Consider the following 20,019-nt stretch of genomic DNA (forward strand, 5'->3'; position numbering starts at 1 on the left):
CAAACTTTGGGTAGCAAAAAGCAAATAAGTGTATTTTAGCAATGGTTCAAAAATGGTCTGTGCAGCCACTGCCAGCTGTGAGCCTTCCTGCTGCCTGCATTTGTTCTTGGACTAAGTTAAGCCAGTATAATGATTTTCCTGTTTAATGCATTGATACATTAGGTTTTGGCTTTTTTTTTTTTCCCCTCTTTGATCAGAGCAGGGCTGGGAAATGGGGTTGGATACACATTGTGGAGATACTGTCCAATCAATACAGAATCCAGGTGTATTTGTACAAATACAACTATTGCTGGTTTCCATCACACCTGGCCCATAGGGTCACATCGAGCTATTTTCAGTTATTTCTTGGTCACATCCAGATCCCTGCTTCTCTGTATTAACTTTCCCCCCCCATCAACCCCCTTTTCCAGTGAATCCTTATTAACACATTGCTATTGGTAAAAACAAAACTTGTTTCTACTTGCATCACAAATACGAAAAAAAACTTCCATGAAAAGTACAAGCTCAGTGCAAATGTCTTTCTGGAAGGCATTATCTTATATCGAGTGAGCTCGTATCACTATTTTGTCTTTAAGAACTGAAAAAAACCAAACAAGTTACAGACTAGGCAGCGATTTACCTGCTTTTGGTTTTCATATCTATTATCTTGGAACAGAATTCCCAACTTTTATCTGAATTTCATTAATTAGAACATGAAAATATTCTGGTTAGAAAAGGGGAATCGGTATGAAGCTTCTCACAGAAGGGTTAAATGGGAGCAGGAGGTTAAATGGGAGCAGGTTGTGCTTGTACAGGTCCCGCAAGGCAACAGGTCCCACTTGTCCCGGTGACAGACACATCTTAGGTGGGATTTAATCCCAAAGTGGTTGTCTAAAGCAGTTAGAACACAAGATTTACCTTCAACGCTGTTGGGAAGACAACTATAAATGAAGCCGCCAAGACCTGCGAGTGGATCTCTGTTCTGGCCTCTGGGCACACAAGGAGCACTGGAAGGGGCATCATGGGTCCAATTTTAAGCCAACTGTAACACAAATGACTCTTGCTTCTCAAATCCGACAGTGCTCGAGGTTGCACGCTCAGAGCACAAGGAGGGTTGGGAACAGAACCTGTCCCACAGGAGAAACTCTTGCATATTTACATTTATTTCAAATAAGTGTTCAAAGAAAAAAAGAAACCAACACAAAAAAACCCCAACGAACTAAACCAGATTTAGTATATATTTGCTTTTCTTAAAAAATGATTCCACGAAAGTTTTATACTTATCTAAGTAGTAATACAGTTTTTTTATATACAAAATTCCATTTCAAACAATTTACTGTACAAAAGAAAGTATAAGCGACTGTTACTATTTAATGATTTCAGCAAATAATGAAAAATTCTGCTAAGTACGTGTTCAGGATATAGCTCTACCATTTACAGGAATGTCAGTATTAAGTTGGGAATACTTTTGGATAAGTATTTACAGCTGAAATTGCCTTTGAGGAAGATTTCTCTTCAGCATGTTTGGCTTTCTTCTGGATCTTTTGGGCTACCGAGGAATGAGAGGAAGAAGCTTTTTCAACAAGATGTACGGGCAGAATTCTGCTTGATTTATTCCCACTCAGTGGGTCTGAGCTGGTAAACACGATTGGGGATGATGCTTCTTGCATGAATAAACCAGGCAGAATTTGGCCCTGCAGTAATAAGCTATCATAAGTTACAAATTTTAAAAATAGTGACATTCCTGCAAGTCAAAATACAACAGAAACAAGAGTTAACAAAATATAAGCCCTTTATTAATAAAAATCTTTGGTTGAATCAATAGTTTAAATAAGCTTCAAGAATATTTGGTTAATACCATTTTCCTTCTTCCACATAATTTCTTTTCTGGTACCTTCTTTGGACAGACTCCAGAAAAATATCAAGTTTATCACATACTTTAAAACAAATAAATATATCAAAAGCTAAATATCGCATTTTTTTTTTAATGTTCTAGCATTAATCTTTAAATTAGTTTGGCAAAGAAAATCAGAAAAGGAAAAAAGAAATAAGTAACTTCTCTTGAAAACAGTCTTTTGACGTTTGGTTTTGTAACAAACCATACAGTAGTTAGACTTTAAAGAAATCTTTCCTTTTTATTTTGTTTTTTTTTTTCAGTTTTATATTTGTAATGCAAGTGCCACGGACAAGACAAAGCAATAAAAGAAATGAGGTTAATTGCACCAATATTATTTGGAAGTGCAGTTTATCGTTTGACAAAGCAAAACTAAAATGTACTATGCTCGGAAAGAGTTGAACTGATTGGGATTTCGCTAAGCATCGTAAGGAAGGATCGGAGACTTATTACTTTCAGGAAGCTCAAAATATAGAGGATTTTAAGACAAAAGTCCCGTAACTAACTGAGGGTCTGGTCCTGTAGCCCCAGTGCAGGCAAAATTTCTCTTGAAGACAGTAAGTGGGATACTTGTTTTGATTTACTCCTCCGGCACAACCTCTGGGCAATGCCGTTCTCTGGCTGTGCAAAACGGGCGCAGATCCCGCTCTCCTGCAGGGATCGAGGGCTACAGAGAGAACACTGGCTAAGAAAGGGATGCGCTAAAACAACGGGGGGGAATAAAGGGTATTTCCTCAGCAACAACCGTGTCTGAGCTCTAGGCAGGGCGGTGCGAGTCACGGCAGCTCTATGTGTGCTCCATAGTTCAGGGCATTTAACAAAACGCTCTGGGATCGTCGACCTGCAGGGAGGATCTCCAAAAATCGTGCTGCCGCTGCGTGGCCACCAGTGTTTGAGATGTTGGGATTCCACTCAAACGCTCAAATGCAGCTTGGGGCACTGAGGTAGCTTCATCCACATCAGTTGTGGATGCCACCAGTGCCCCACCGACATGTGTGATGCCAGAGCTGAGCAGGAGCTCGTTTTAGACCTGCAGGTTCAAACACGGATCTGCCAGCAGAGCTAAACCCTGTCTTGGAAAGCAAGGCAGCCTGGTGGGCTTTACGTGGCTTCTCTCCTGCCAAAAGGAATCCCGGGGCACACTCTAAAGCTGATTTTGCATATATGTTATCTACGTACCCCATGGACCTTCAAGCCTGGGGTTCCAAATATATTTTAAATTAGTAGTATTATTATTACTTAAAATTTACCTTTATTTAGTTAGTTAATTAACAGGCTAAAGGTCAAATTCTCAGAGAATATCTCTATCAAGATGTACTAAGTACCTGCATTTATTAATGCACACCAACGTCACTAGTGTTATCTATCGATGAAATATAAAAATTCCCTGCATTACTGCTTGTGCAAAAGAAAAAACAACATTATCAGAAATAGAACGTGGTCCTCCATGTTTGTAAGAAGAGCATTTCTTACAAAGATGGGAGCAGAACGGCAGCGACATCCTTCAACATGCACCAGGTTGTCCATGAATCGAGTCCTGCCCTTGACGCGATGGCTTGTGTATCAGTGGAATGCCCCGACATACGCAATGCCCTCCTCTTCTATACGTCGAGAGGATACGAGTGGCAAGAGGACAAGCTCCCGCTGTGGCTCCTGGAGAGTCTGGGGCTGTGATTGTTACAGTTTTCACCTTTTTTCTTGCCCTTCTCTTTCCAGGTTTCAAGCATTTGCTGCTTCCCTTGCTCTTCTCTCATGAAGACCTCCACCATGAGAACCTTCTCCTTATGAATCTGTTGACTAATGTCCTTGGGAATGTCTGGGATAATCCAGTCAACAAATTCACTCATAAACATGACCAAGTTCTGAAAATGAAATGGTAAGAAAATGTCAGCAAGGTCAAATAAGAGAATGACCGTAGGAGAAGGGGCCATTTTTGGTGTACTTGGGAAGGAAGAATGAAGAAAGGACAAGATTGTTGGGCTCAAGTGTGTGTTGCCAGCCTGATACTGAGCCAAACCTACTGCAGCTTCATGCTTGAAGTAGAGAAAAATGTCAGGCACAGATCTTTGTGATTTATGTACAAATATTGTCACAGCCATGTAGAAATCGAAAGGAAATACTGCCATTGGTACATGGTTTAAGAGCTCTACATCAGAAAGGCAAAAGCAAATAGCAAGACGTAAAATGATGAAAGTTGGTGAAATACATTCCGACCGAAAAACCTTGATTCGATGGAAGGGAGGACCTTCACAGAAACGTACACATTTTGACCAAAGGGAAAAGAAAAAGGAATAAAAGTCTTGAAACAAGTTGAGGCAGACTGAAAACACTTATGTCACATAACCAGAATCACTCTTGTGATCAAGTAATGTCATTTAGTGAAAAATTACAGATTTTGCCTTCTTTTTCAGATGTGAATTAAATGCTAACTTGGAAAATTTTGGAAATTTCCTTTCTTGGCTCTGTCTAGAAATGATTTTGGATTAAATTTATGCTGCTTTAGTGCATTTATGTCCTAGTGGAGAAACTGGTGGGACCTATTTAGCAGCAGCCTTGTGCTCTGCTGCTCACTAAGGTCATTTAGTTGCTTCTGCATCAAACCCATTCAGGGAATCCCTGGGGCTGAATTTTTCCACTGGGGATATTTCTGGGCCTGGCTGCTGGGAGGAAGAGGATGAATGAGGATGGGACATTTTCGTTGCTTCTCCATGAAAAAAAATGAGAAAGAAGATATTTTCTTTGGTCTAATAACTTATTTCCAAAGGTGGCTTGCCTTATGTAGCTGAAGAAATAAAGACAATTCTTTTTCTTTCTCCTATAAAAAGTGCCAGCAGTATAACCTACCTGGAAAACTATCACAAACGCTAATCTTGCTGCTAGGACAGCCCAGAAATCCTTGGAAATGTCATATTTGTTTTCGGACCAGGGGGGTTCTCGATAATCTTTGTATCTGTAAAACAAGACTCCGTAAATCAGGGATGTCATTCAGATATTTTAGCACAACGAGGAATTAATATCAAAGAGTTGAACAGTAAACCAAACCATCTAAAAGCAAGTTCAGTAGTACAGTGTGATGCTGTTTTAACCTCTCAGAAACAAGACACAGCTGAAAACTTCCCACAGCCTTCAGGTTTCACTCAAAATTAAAGCTCTTTAATCTTAATAGCCTCTGATTAGTACAAATATCAATTCTGCATAAAAAGAGTAAACTACACAGCTCAGATAATTACTTTAAGACTAATAAAAATATTATATATTTTTTAGACTAATTTTACGGACAAAAATACTACTCTCAGATCTATTGAGTGTGTTATACTATGTGACATTCTCCTTGTTCATAAAGATCACAGCTAAATTTTGCCATAAAAATAGAAGGAGAGAATTTTGCCTTAGCTGTGGTTTACAGAAAATGTATGAACTAACCAACAATAACTTGTTAGGAATGGGAGCAAGAAAAACACATTACATTTAAAACCACAGCATCCTGTCAACATTTTGAAAGAATTAGGGCTCCATATTTTCAAATGTTTTAAAAATCCCCAGAATACGGTCTTAAGATCCAGGGCAGATAAGGATGCTGTTACTCTCATCAGGAATTGCTATAGAAACTGGACAAAAAAAAAGAGAGATGTACTCTGAAGTCATGGTCATTATAGAAATAACGTGATACAACAACATGACATCAGAGTAACATCATTTTGTTCCCTTAAAGCATCATTGTACTGTTTATCGTTATCTCCTTACCTGAAAAAGGGAATACATAAAAGGAAAAATCTTTACATGCACAAACATTGAGTTTAGCAACGCTTACCCTGTTTCCCCAAAAATAAGACCTACCCTGAAAATAAGCCCTAGCATGATTTTTCAGGATTTTTGAGGATGCTCGAAATAGAAACCCTACTCCAAAAATAAGCTCTATTTACAGTTAATTTAAAAACGTCAATTTAAATAATGTCCAGGCAGCTATATGTGTAAAAAAGTAAAATTAATTCACAATAGAATGTATTTGAATAAATGTTGATTTTTATTCATGAATATCAATAAAAGCGGATTGTCATACATGGAAAAAGGAATTAGAGTCACAAGAAATTCATGATGGAATTCAGGGTTTGGAGGGTTATGATGTTGTTCCAGAATGTGATGACATGACTAGATTTGAATAAATGTTGATTTTTTTGTTCAAGAATAAACGTAGATTTTTGTTCATGGAAAAATAAGACACCCCCTGAAAATAAGCCCTAACGCATCTTTTGGAGCAAAAAATAATATAAGACCCTGTCTTATTTTCAGGGAAACAGGGTATCTCTGTTTCCCCAAATAAGCAGTAGTGCATACTCAGGTGTTGTGGTTGTTTAATATGTAAGCCAAAACATTCAAGGCAATGGATCCATCTGACATAAAAGGCTACCAAGGTGCTAAAAAGGTACTGAAAATACAAAGGACCTTCCCCAGGAATGTAAAAAATTGTCCCATTTTTAGCCAAGCTGTGAAAATACTTAAAATTAGTTATCATTCAAGAGAGTACCTGCATATCTGAACCTCGTAGCCGAGATCCATGGGGTCGTTTGGAGCTGTTCCTGCTTGAAAATCGCTGACATTAAAAGAGGATAGTGTATGGTTGACGAAGCCATGCATGGTGCCATTCTCACTGTACATATACAGGTACACGAGGCGTGGAATGAAGTCGGATGTGAATGAGATCACAAATGCCTAAGCCACAAGAGTAAAGAGTGAGCGCAATATTCAGGCAGGGCTGGAGTTAATCATATGCTCGAGTATGTCTTGCCAAAACAACTTGCACAGCTCAGGGACTGCTTCAGAAAATAAGGGATGGAGCCCTAAAAATCACAGAATTGGTTGGAAAAGACCTTTAAGTTCATCGAGTCCAACCATTAACCCAATGCTGCCAAGTCCACCACTAAACCACGTCCCCAAGCGCCACTTCTATGCATCTTTTAAACCCCTCCAGGGATGGTGACCCAACCGCTTCCTTCACTGCTGCAACAAGGTGGTATTTACTGCTTACTCCCCCGAGTTGCAGGTTCTCAGATGGAGGAGTTCCACACTGAGATTTATACATGGGCAACAACTTGAAACCCCCAAAGGATGAAGCAGCCGTAGCCCCCAGCGCCAGAGGAACGGAAACCGCGGCGCCGTTTCCCCGTCCCCCGGTCACATCTTGTCCCTGGTGCATTGTATAAGGTCCAGTTGATGGATTTCCAAGTACTTTTGTTCTGCAACCCAGTGACAGTGAATTGACTCCTTACATTCTCATGGCATTGCAGAAGGCCATTAATTGTGTGTGGTTTTTAACTCCATCAAGATAACAGGACGAGCAGACCGAGCCAAGTTTTATTTTTATGGTCAGAAAAGACGCATTTTATTTCATTATTTAAAAAGGTTTTCTAAAAATACCAGACAGAAAATGCAAGACAGCCAATTCGGCTGCGTTCTTCACAACTATAGCCTTTCTCATTTATCATTATTATGAAACATTCTCACTGGCATAAAGCTCATGTACATGCGGAACAAACACAGTACAAAATGTTTTACTTATTTTATGACAAAGAGGGGTAGTACATAGATCGAAGATGAAAAAATAACACTGGGTAATGATGAAGAGAGAGACTACGTGGAAGAGAAAAAAAAATAGAGAAATTATTTCCAAAGGAAAAGAGGAGAAATGGTAAAGACAAATTAAGGCAGCATAGCAAATAACCAAAAGAATGGTTTGGCCTTAGCACAATAAACACCTGTGGGCAAAGCAAATGGGTTTCCAGGCTGGGCAATGGTGAGAAAATGAAAGGCCCATGGACACGTGGCTGTGAGTCCTGCACAGCCAATATTTTGCTGCATTGCAAACATGTTTTCAGCTTTTTTCTTTCATCTTTCCCCAGGTGGGGTGCAATGAAGATGATCACTGTGGATATCTACTCATGTAGAATATAAGTACAGAAATGAATATATTATTAAGGTGTGCTAAAGTTTTTTAAGGGCTGGGATGTTCGCTGTTGAAGCAAACAAAAATATTTCCATAGATGTTCAGAGCAATGCAGTTCAGAGAGACCAGATTTCTTATTTGTTTGAAGGCCAAAACTGTTTTATGAAAACATTCTGATAAAAAGCTGCAATGACTCCTTACTATTTTATATTCCTGCTACTACTACAACTTTAAAATAAACTCTGCATCCGATTCTCTAATATTTCAGAAAATTTCTAAATCATACACTTTGACTTGATTAAGGGCTTTCTGCTGAAATAAAACTAATGAAGCAGAATGGAAAAGCCAGCCTACTGAATTAAAATATTATTTATGCTGAATTACTTACATTTATTATGACAGCAAGCTTTCCAATGCCTCTGAGGATATTATACCAGATTCCTAAGGAGGGAGACAACCATGTAAATGCTGTTTCAGTCATTACAATTAGATAAATTACATTTTTATTTAACAGTGTTAGGATCACTTATGACTGTGCCAAACTAGAGTTATATTTTAAATAAAAAAGAATGAATTATAAGAGATTAATTGAATGACCTGTAAGCAAAGAGCGCCCAATTCTGTCTTCCAAAGCTATGTTTAGGCAACTTTTTAGTTTTGTTTTGTTTAAACTAAAAGCTTATTTGAGGAAGAAGAAGGTAAATGCGAGACAGAGGAATGCTGGTATATGTAGAAAACAAAAACATCATGAAATTTCATTGAAATTTCTCAAATGCTTGAAGAGAATAAGCTACAGATAAGGTGCTGGAGCCTCCACACACACGGTGCAGAACACACTGGCCTACCAGCTTGAAGGATCTACCTGAATCTGTTTCTACACCTCCTCATCACTATTTATCCCATCTCAGTTTCAAGAAAGCAAAGCTCCAGTGGAGCCACTTGATGGGACTTTTCCAGTTGCATCTGGAAACCATATAGATGGGGGTTTCCTCAGTGTGGACTCTCTGCATATAAAATGTAATGCAAATCAACCCTGTACTGAGTTGGGTTCAACCTCTCTGGATTTAGGCTGAGGATGATGCACCAAGTCCCACAGCTCTGCCCCTTCCCCATCTCCACATCCCATTCCTCAGGGAAGGGCTTCTCTGAAGTCTACACAAAGTGGCTTCTCCTTAGTTGAAGTACTCAAACCGCAAGATTCAGTCTTGATGGAAAAATCCAGGTCTGCTACCAGATCCATATAGTTACAGCCCTGAGGAGCCCCTCTCCTAGTCTGGGTCTGAAGAGGAAGGAAGATGTAGGAGGTTTTACCTAGGAAGAGTCCTCCAGCCTGGCCGAATGCTTTACTTGCTAACTAACTCCTACTTCAAATGGCTTTGGTCTTCTGGCACAGCATACACAGAACTGACCTTCAGGAGATGATGTTACAGCACCCGTGGAAGCAGAGACAGAGCTCTGCTTGGTGCCAGTGGTTACCCACTGCCCTTTGCAGGTGGGACCTTCTCCCTTCACTGGTTGTGCTGGCACCTGCCCTAAAAACTTGCCTGCTTTGTGGCCATCTCACAGTCCATGCCTTCAGGACGTCTCTGAAAGAAGCGGGGTTCTTTCACCCACCAAGAGTGGGGTTGAATTGCAATAAATTGCAACTAACAGCATCTAAAAACTAAAAAAACACCACTACCTTCCCCATCAACATCTCTACCAGCAACCTTAGTCTACGGCATCAAATGAACCAGCCGCAAACCACCCCAAAAGCGGGAAAGGCAATAGCGTGACACAACACAATGTGTCCTTCAACTCCAGGATGATCCTGGGACACAAGGATGAGCCTGAGGAAAAACTCCGCTTGCACAATACCAGAAGGAACACTGAGCTTGGGAACGGATTGTAAACTTCTCCGCTCTTGCTGACTGGCGCTATAATACAAACAATTATTTTAACGACCTTTTTACTCATAAGTAACCAACATCTGGGAGAAGCAGCTTCCTCATTGCACACCCCCACTGCTCTGGTCTCACTGTAGAACCGCAGAGCCCAGCCCCAGCTACGTTCACTGCAGCTTTCAAGCTTCACCCTTCTGACATTCATGCTGAGTAGGGACGAAGTGACACATTTACCAACAGACTTTGGAGTCTCCTCTCATTCCCAAGTGTATTTCTCCAGCCCAGTCCACAGTTATTAAATGCAGAAATGTTTGCTTCTGCAAGAAAACTGCATTGCTAGGAAGGACTATTGATGTGCAGAACCACATGAAATATTTCACTATTGTATTGATCATTTTGGTTTGAAAAGTGATATTGTTTACTTGATAAAATATTAATCTAAATTTAAAGGGCTGTTCTTTCTATTTTAAAGTAAAGCCTCGATAAGTTATGACAGTTCACAGTTAAGCCACAGTCTAATGTTTTGAATTTTCCTATAAGTGTCTTCCTGTTAATGAACTCAGCGTAATAATATCCTGCCATCAATCCAGGAACAAACAAACAAGGATAACAATAGCAATGTGCACTTACCTATATCCTTTGCTCTGACTGCTACCGGTCTCCTCAGCTCAGTAACAAATTTTTTTGCATCCAGACGGATTTCAATGATGTTGTTCAACAACGCAAACAGAGGTGCCAGCGGGAAGGATGCAACAAACAAAGTTACAAAGCCAAACTGAATAACTGCAAAGAAAAAATAAAGGCGTTTCAATGGCTGTGGTCAGTATTTATCGAACGCAATGCAGCATCACATCAGTGCCATCCCCCCAAATTCTATCAAGAATTCTAATATGTGCTGGGAGACTAAATCTCATTTTATGTGTCAGGAATGGTTTGCCTGACTGCTGCTCCATTTGTGCATCAAAGGGCCAGTTGCCCCTCTTGCAAAAGGCAAAGCAAAGTCACTGGAAGGACGGGGAAGCTCCTAAACCAATTTTGCCATGGGCAAGGCTGGCACAGGAGCGATCGGAAGGAGGACGATTACAGCAGCAACAATGTTAGTTCTACATAAACTCACCATGCTCCACCCAGCAAGATTTTAGCCCTCACTAATCCCCCTGGAAGCTTTCTCTTTTGAAGTATAGAAACTTACAGGCTTCACAAACGACATGACCAATTCTCTGCCTTTACTATTAATAACTTGCTACCTACAACCAAGGATCAGATTTGCTTTCGTTTGGTGAGGATATCACATTGATGTCATACTCATCATGCTCCTGTTAGAGCCTCTTCTTCCTTTTCCTGTTACTTCCAGATGCTGATCTCAGGAATGGCACCTTTTCTTATTTTTAGGAACTGACAGCATGACCTTGTAGTTTGTACCATTAAATGTCAATCTGTTTCAACTACTCCGAACATCAAGGTCATCAGATACTCTAATTCACTTCTGCATTTACCACACATACAAATTGTTGGTTTTAGTATACATCATTAACCATTTTTACCTAGTCTTTCCTCTAAATACTAAATAGGGTTGCTTTTTTAAAGACAGATCCTTCAGGAATGACTGATACTATGCAGAACAGTTCTCAGCCTTTCTTTTACTTTCAATATTGGAAATGTAGCTGTACAGCTGCAGCAACGGAGAGCTGATACCCAGTGCCTAAATTCCATATAACTCAACATAATACATTCCTTAAAAACAAAACAAAACGTGATCTGTCAAGCACAACCTGGTCTACAGGCACATATATCTCTAAGAAGATTTAGTCCACGTTTCAGGAAACAGAAACAATCTGGTGTGAGAACTCGCAATGGATATTGTAACATCTGAATTCATCACTTGCATTTGGAACTTGACAGTGACATGTCACATGGGCTTGAAAGAAAATATCTAAAATATAATGGTCAAGTGAGGGCTTCATCCCTGAAGCAGCCAGTGGTTGGCCGAAATATGCTACAGTCCGAGATTATACACTTTAATTACTAAGTTATGCCTCATCTCCACTGTCCACTGAATCTACAGTTCAAAAACCTCAGCTCTCCATCCCAATTAGTCAGAATATTTATGGTTTAAAATGCCTTCTTTCCACCTCACTCACTCATTTCCATATATTCGGGGGTGAGTCCAGCAAAAGGCTCCAGGTTATAGTCCACTTCATAACGCTGCTTTTTTTTCATGTGCTCTTCGTGGTCTAAAGAACGCCGACGCTTTAATTTCATGTATCGTATAAATTTCTTCATCTTCCTAGGGGAAATGGAAATGATTCAGTTAGCATGCCCATTTTTCAGTTATTTTACATTAACAGACACAAGAAGCTCCATACTTATTGTCATAAAAACTGTGCAAGAGCCAGTATATGCTAAAAGTATCAGGGATCAGCATGTACAGGTACTGAAACATGGTTATAATTGAATTGCACAGTCAGTATTACAGCTCCTGCTGACCAGTAGGAAAGCAATAGATTGCTCAGTGATTTCCAAATATATCAGCATTGCTGGATGCAGTTGTATTTGCAATAGAGCACACATGGTTTTGGTGCAAAAATCTTGCGGGTAGCCTATGAATGACATTCACGTCAAAGGGCAGCAGATATACAATGTATGGCACAGACTGTAAAAAACACATATTTAAAAAAAGAAAGTAGTCACTACTCACGGGATGCCAATCTCAAATAAATTGTTCTGGATCAGCTGTTTGCCCAACATGATAATACTGAGCTGGATACACAATTCCATTAGGCAACCGCCTGGAGCACACTGGGTGGACAGAGGAAACATCGGTCAGAATCTGCTGTGTCCCTGTGGCATATGGTGGTCACAGGGTAAAAATGCAATTACCTCTTCCATTCGGAAAGAATGGAAAATGTAGACATAGTCTCCTGGACGTCCAACAAATCTAGGGCACAACGGGTAGAATTATAAACTTCATACGTCTTTTATAATTTTAACATTTAATTCCTAAAGTCGTTTATACCAGACATTTCTGAGTGGGACCACCTAATGTTTAGTCCTGAAAACGTGAATAATTATCTTTGGTTTGGTTTTAAAAAGTCCTATATAATGAGTAAACAACCCAGTAAAACTGCAAGTCGTGTGTCCCACAATATTACAGGCACATCTTGGCAGAAATTCCCTAGAATAATCCTCATTTCTGCTGCAATAGTCAGAATGTGCCCCACAGAGTATTTATTTTAGCTTTGTGCTTTCATGCTGGTTGCAAGAAGAGAAATGATACTTGCTGTGATATAAAATTAAGAGCGATTAATAGACAACAGTAAGTAGCCTAATGGGGGATTGTATCTTACCATACAAAGTGATATTAAAAAAATGGCTTTAATTAATTTGAAACAGCAAGGTATCAGGTCCCTGCTCTATCTCATGAGGTCACAGAGTTTTTGGGTTAATATTGAGTTTTTAAACCATTTACTTTATCATCCAACTATGGCCTTAGCTCAGCCATAGCTCTCACAAGCAACAAGTTGAAACCCTTTTCCATCACTCACCGGCCTTTGAAGAAAGCGACGTAGAAAATGGGTGTGTAGGCATTGACAAATTTCAGCAGGAAAGCCTTAAAAATCAGCCGCTCTTCAAAATTCTTGTCAGTTTTTGGCACCTCTGGAACCAACGTGACATGGATAAGAAACGTTAAGGAGTTATCCAACCTGCAGCATTTCAAGATCTTGTATAAATGTGGACTTTGGAAAACATCAGCTATCCTCTAAACAAAGAGTTATATATTTATAGCAAATATATATATATATAGCAATATGACCTCACTGAGGTCAGTGCTCAATCTGCTGAGCATCCCACTGTTCGGATGTGTTAAAACACTAATTCCAATTTCATTGTATATCTGGCTGACCTCCATGACAATCAATTGCAGATGGACAAGAACTTATCTGAAAAGATTTCTGGAGCCTTTGTCACTGATGCTTTTTGGAAATTATTCATAAAAAGTCTTTTTCTACTCAACCATTTTGTATTTTTTGACGCGTCTTATGACAACTAAAAAATGGTGGAAAGTGAAAATTGCAATTTTGGGATATAGAAGAGTTCAAGATTAGGTGTAGGACTTTCTGCTGTACTCCTGTTGGCCACAACTGGATTAGTGATGAGTATTACCCACTGCTGAAAGAAAAACTGTAAAAATAAAGCTGAGTCCACATGTGCTTTGATATTTTTAAGTAGCTGGTTAGACCCTTAGCTACACGTTTGACCTTCCTGGGTTTGCTCTCCAGTTTGAAGTTAAACAGCAAAGCCAGTCATTTGGTTCCTCCCATTTAAAATGGGTCTATAGCAAATAGAAGTTGAGGATTTAAACCTACCGATCTGAGTTAACCACCTTGCGATGCAGCCATATACTTCGTCCAGGATGATGATGACGACCAAATTGATGATGACGGCGGTGGCCGTGACGGTGACCCTGACGCTGGAGCGGCCCGAGGGGGTCGAACTGATCGCCAGCGCCGCCGCGGTCGAGATCCTGTAGATGATGACTCCGAAAACGATGGCGAACGTCAGCCCGACCTGCGAGTAAGAACAGCACGGCCTCTTAGGAAAGATTTAACCTTAAATACTTTCCTTGGGGACTTCGAAATGACCTTAAAAACGGGATCTCTGGGCCACATCCTGAGTCAACCCCATTCTGCATTAAGGCTCCCGATTACTTTCATGAACCGTGGGAAAAGATCCTCTTTTACTAGTAATTAGATCATCACGTGAAAAAATAATTAGAATGACACCACTACCACCTGCAAAAGGCTTTTTTAAAAGGCACCTAAATGTAAATTACTTGCTTATTTTAAAAATATCAGTGGGCTTCCTTTCAGCCCTAACAGCAACGGCATATATACATGGTATTTACTTTCTTATAAAAGAAAGCCAGGGTTGAAGCAGAGGGGAGTATTTCAGCTTAAACCTGCACACAAGCCTTCAAATACCCTACTCAGGCTCACTATGGTGTCATAATTCCAAACTGAAATTAAACCTGATTAAATCCACTCACTTCATGGCAACATAAAGGCACACAAAATTTTATTCAACTTTTCATTGCTTAAATAGAGGAATAATTTTAAAATGCAATTCTTAGAAGATACCAATTCTTCAGCTGAAAATATCAGATTTACTGCATTTCCATTCTCCAAAAACACAAGTATTAAAAACCAAACCAAAACCAAATCAAAAAACATAATCCCTATTCCCCCTCAAAGAAGTGAACTGAGTTAGTCTGATGTATTCTACATTTGGAAAGGGCTTAAGCCTTTTTATCCATTTGCCAATCAGTTCCATGTCTTGAATTATTATTATTAGTTCCTTTGAAATTTGTTTTAAATGCTGATGCTTTATCAGCAAATGGAAAAAGGCCATTCTCATCAGTATTTTACTTCTTGCTTGAATTATGTGGTCTGTTTGCAATCCTCCTGTTATATGGTATAGCCCCAAATGTGACTGGCTTATTCAAAATCCTTGCAATCAGGATTACAATTGGCCACATCATTTCTTTCAAAAAAGTTTGGTATAAAAATGAGGCTGTTTTTTACTTCCTAACTACTTTTTTTAGAGGACTCTCTCTACTTTGTAAGTTTTTTTCCACCAATGGTGGTTATAATTTCAATTTCTGTGCCCTCATTTTGCCCTTACCCTATTTAGTTATTCTTATTTCTTTACTGCAAAGTGACAGCAAAGTAGAAATTTAAGCTTTTTTAGAAGATTTTACATTATAAAACAATAAAATGCTTGAATTTTTTCACGGGGGAAAAGTCATAATAAACCACAACAATCTGATAAAACCTGTCATGGTTTCACTAACATTTCCAACACTTTTGTTTTATACAATGACTCGGTAACATAAATTTCAAGTTTTGCTGGGTGATGCTTACCATGAAGATAATGCCAACGAAATTGGTTAAATAAGCTGGAAAACGATCCTTCCATGTCAGCTTTTCTTTATCTGTCTGAAATTTGGGGAGAAAAAGGGTAAATGTAATAAAGACGAAGCGTGTATTTTTGCATGTGACAAAAAAAGAGAAGGGGAGGGGAAAAAAAAAGGCTTGCAAATACACAACCAGTTAGAAGATGCAAAGACAGTGTTTACAGTTACAATTCCACAGAGGCAAATTGTTTACTCCGTATCAAGGTTCAAATTGGTCAAGCGCCTGCACTGCGAGTATAAATAAACCAGATTTTTCTGTATACTTTTTGAAGGAAACACGCAAATAGTCTGTCATAAACCATGAAGGAAGATCTCTCCTGCTCTTAAATGTTTTCTTTTGCTTTCCCTAGAAAAATTCTCCTCCTTCTCTCCCTCTCCAATTAACATTTGCAGCTTTGCAGTTGCACAACTGTCCACTGAAATCTAGATTAAATACGCTACAATGCACAGTTGACAGGGAAGATCTTGTGCTATGTGAAAAGACTCAAAATTCCTTCAGTATGAGTGATTTTAAACTATAATACCTGACTATCCATGTGGTATTCAATGGACCACACCAACAGGAGCTGAGATGTGCATGTATAATAATTCTTTATAGGATACCCTAAATCCAATCAGCCACTGCCTGAATTTGGCCATGACAATGTCATTGAGAACACAGTCGCTCATCTAGAGTCTTAAACTTTGAAGCCAGGAATTGTTTCTAAACACCAGAAAATAAACAACGAAAAGAACATTGCGGAAGATGACGCACGCATTATAACCAACATAAAAATATTACTCAAATTCTATTTTTATTCCATGCACGTTGTCTCAGGGAAGTGCAAGCAACTCTTTCAACACATGGCCCATGCTCCACTGCAGAACGTAACGTCAGGCTGGGACGGTAAATCTAAGATTAGCCATGCAGTGCCATTCCCAATGCATAGAAAGTGTCCCCAAAAGTGCTGAAGAAACAAGGGGAGAAGGGGGAAGAAACCCATAACTGAATGTGAATATTAAACAAAGGTTCAACAGCCAAAAACAAATTGATTTGTGTCTTCCATAATTACTCATAATTTGAGTTTCTTCATAAGTTTGAATAAAAAGAACCAATTTCACCCCAGCCATGACTGTCTTAACTCTTTGTCTCCATTTGTTTGCTGTCTCTTCTGGAAAATATCGATGCTTCTGATGGCAGTCAAAGGAAACAAAAAAAGGATCGGGCAATAAAGCATTACAAAGCACTGCTAAATTAATCTATATACTCTCCACGGACTCGGTGTACATAGCAGTTTAGCCACAAGTGAATGCTCTATTAGTTTGCTTAAGGCTTTGTGTTTCAGCTTTAGGTTAATAAAACATAACAACAACAAAAGACAAACTCCTTCCCCAAATCCTGGGGCAGATCAAGTGATGCTGCAAAGGATTTTCCTTTATTAATTTAGGATTGTGCCATTCATGTCAAAGAATGTCAAAAAAGTTTTTCCATCTAAAAAATTGTTTTAATTGGACTTTTCTTGAAAAAAAATACGAGCAATTTCTGGTTTAGCTTTAGCTGTTTTTTCTTTAAGATTTCCGAGTTGTCTTACAACTGTCGAATTTGAACTTTAACACTCTAGATCCCAATGAAAGATAATTACCGAGTCTTTCAGGAAAAACTCCTTTTCTCACGTTTCCCAAATTAGTAACATCCAAACTGAACACAACCCCAAAAAGTTATAAATAGCCTGTTTAAAAAACCAAAACGAAACGAACAAAAAACCCCCCCTCTTAATTGCTCAACTTTTGTACTCCAATATTTGGAGGCCATCATTCATTAATTGTCCCTACAGTCTTCAACATTTAAGATGTGAATTCCCAGTACACCCAAAAGTACGAAGAGCTGCAGGTTTTTAGGAGAATACGATAAAGTTTGTGTTCCAATGAAAGAGCAGCAAGCCAAATTCCTTTTCTTCTGTAAGGGATTTTAAAGCAGTGCTGGAAGGAATTGCGTGTGATACTGAATCTATTACACCCTCCATCCTATAGATTAATGGGAATATACCACCATCAGCTTTGTAGCATCTTTTAAGAGGGGCCAAACGTTCATCAAGTATAAGCAGGTGACAAAATCAGACACATTCAGTTTAGCGCCCATCCAATCTATATGTACGTGGTCTCTTAAAGCGTATTTAATGTTAACGTGGTTATTGCAGTTGTATTTTTGTAGATTTTTCATAAAATTCCAATTTAGGGTTCCACACTCCTCTGCCACTGGTAATAGATACAGAAGAGGAAGTTCTGTTTTTAAAAGGCAGAAAGTTATTGTCGAAGCTGGAATTTGGCAAGGAAATTGGCATTGCTACTCTTCATTAATGCTCTAGTAATATTGTTATTTACAAAAAACGCCTAGCGAGACAGGGAACCTCTCCCGAGACGTTTTAGGTACTTATACTAGCACAGAATAAGATGTTTTGTTACAGTTTTCGCAGACTTGACTGGTTAGCCCCTTCAATCAGGCTCAAACAGCTTCCCTAAGCCACACTCCTATATCTAATTATTAAAATTAAAGACATTTCTAGACTTAATCAGGCCTGGTGCATTGGCATACACTGAGTGTCCCATGTACTCTAGGACTGAAGACATCTGGAATTTAACCTCAATGTGCAGTGACTATTTTTTACCTATTTCTTATTCTTGGGTCAGTGCCTGCTATAACAGCCTCCTTTTAAAAAGCTTTTCAGAAGTGAAACAAATGGATATTTTTACCGTACCTCTTTATGTTTGTGTTCTTTTCGCAGTGATTTTTTTAAAACTTTAGCTTCGTATTCTGCTCTTGGATGATCCTGTGAAATAAATCATGCTTAATTAAAAGCAAAATTATTTATTTTCTATATCAGCTAAATATTAACTGTTTGCAGGGCGATTTCCTGATAATTTCCAAGTTTTCTAACCGAATTCTAATTCACTTGGTATGTCATTTATGTCAATTGATAGTCAATTGTAATTGTATTAAATCCTGTATCATTTGCAGTTCTACAGCAGCAGCTGTAGATTAAATTTAACACATAACCCGCAAACAGCGTGGTTCATACCATCAATTGATTAACATTAGATTTTGCATGTCATTAACTGTCATTTCAGTGATCCTCAGCTCAGAAGGGAAACATTTATCTGCCGTCAGGATGCAAAATAATTGGCTTTGGGACCCCAGAAAATTGTCCTTTGGGGCTTTTTCCCCTAATCCTTTCTTGGACAACATCCACTGATCACCCATGTGCATTGAAGGAGAGGGTGTAGGAAACACTCAGAAGTAAGAGACAGCCAAAAGATTCACGGATTCAGAATTTGCGATAATTATATGTTCACAAGAGATTCAGAATTCACAATTATGCATCGGATGGGAAACAGAATGGAGCTGAAAAAAGTCTGACCACGTGGAGAAGGGGAGGGTGTAAAGGCAAAGCAATCAGTGGGAGATCTAAAGAAAATCTGATGCTCGAAAAAGAAGAGGTGGAGATCAAAAGATGGCATTCATCAGTAGGCATGTAATGAAAAAGGTAGGAGCAATTGAAAAAAGACCAAAAATTTCCAAACCTTGACTGCCTCCTTCAGGAAACCAGAAAAAAACCCACGAAAAACAAGAAAACAACAAAAAAAATTGATTATTGAACTGCTGCAGATCATATTGGATTAATAGTTCAAAAATTACTTGAAATAAACATAGGAACAGTGGATGGCTACACATTACCAGGGAAAATCAGACTTCTTACGTTCTTCAACATTTATTAACATTACTGTAATTATTGTATGAAGTAGGTGTCCCTGAAAACACCAGAAGATGAGAGACTTTGGGTTTTAGTATATCACCTGAAACCTGACTCTCGAACATGATACTAGCTTAAGTGTCAGATTAGAAATAGGAGGGGCTTAAATTCTTTGCTAAACCCATCTATCTAGAGTCGACAATATGAAACAAAGAAGAAAATATACTTTATTAACAGCTGCTGTCTTAGAGATCTGAACTCACACATGAAGGGGAGAGACGTCGGAAAGATACAGTTAATCCTTTCTACTTTCATGTGTGCTAACAACGAGTTACCAAAAATAAAAGAGCGGTATAGTATCCAGGAAATAAATCCCTATATTCTCTCCCAGTTGAATAGGTATGATCTGGCAAAGCGCAGAGCAGAGAGGCTGTTGGTCTAAATATATTACTGAGGAGCTAAAATGTATTAAGAGGAGATAATACAAACAGAAAGATTCTGGGGGTGAGGAGAACAGCGTTAAACCCAGGGCTGGTGAGGTTTTGCTTTCACGTGAGCAATATTTGTTGTGTATCTATTTAGAACATCTAGAGATATCACGAGGGCGGTCGTACTTCTTT

At 39.0% G+C, this 20,019-nt stretch overlaps 1 protein-coding gene across 5 annotated transcripts in view; it reads right to left on the bottom strand.

Annotated features, from left to right (window-relative positions):
- Nucleotides 1-1,753: 1,753 nt before the first annotated feature.
- Nucleotides 1,754-20,019, bottom strand: part of ANO1 (anoctamin 1) — a 118,590-nt gene continuing 100,324 nt past the window's right edge. For 4 of the 5 annotated variants that reach the window (XM_071808800.1, XM_071808801.1, XM_065839481.2 and 1 more), the window contains 12 exons: nucleotides 18,407-18,478; nucleotides 15,619-15,693; nucleotides 14,065-14,266; nucleotides 13,243-13,354; nucleotides 12,578-12,635; nucleotides 12,396-12,496; nucleotides 11,839-11,984; nucleotides 10,328-10,480; nucleotides 8,203-8,255; nucleotides 6,399-6,583; nucleotides 4,718-4,823; nucleotides 1,754-3,735 (listed from right to left, as the gene is read on the bottom strand). In XM_071808800.1, the coding sequence (XP_071664901.1) occupies nucleotides 3,475-3,735; nucleotides 4,718-4,823; nucleotides 6,399-6,583; nucleotides 8,203-8,255; nucleotides 10,328-10,480; nucleotides 11,839-11,984; nucleotides 12,396-12,496; nucleotides 12,578-12,635; nucleotides 13,243-13,354; nucleotides 14,065-14,266; nucleotides 15,619-15,693; nucleotides 18,407-18,478 (1,524 nt within the window). In that variant the 3' untranslated portion in view covers nucleotides 1,754-3,474. Of the gene's footprint in view, nucleotides 3,736-4,717; nucleotides 4,824-6,398; nucleotides 6,584-8,202; nucleotides 8,256-10,327; nucleotides 10,481-11,838; nucleotides 11,985-12,395; nucleotides 12,497-12,577; nucleotides 12,636-13,242; nucleotides 13,355-14,064; nucleotides 14,267-15,618; nucleotides 15,694-16,763; nucleotides 16,842-18,406; nucleotides 18,479-20,019 lie in introns of all 5 variants that reach the window. The other variant, XM_065839482.2, reaches the window with a different exon arrangement.

The sequence above is a fragment of the Patagioenas fasciata genome, chromosome 5 (genome assembly GCF_037038585.1).
Source record: "Patagioenas fasciata isolate bPatFas1 chromosome 5, bPatFas1.hap1, whole genome shotgun sequence".
NCBI classification, from domain to species: domain Eukaryota; kingdom Metazoa; phylum Chordata; class Aves; order Columbiformes; family Columbidae; genus Patagioenas; species Patagioenas fasciata.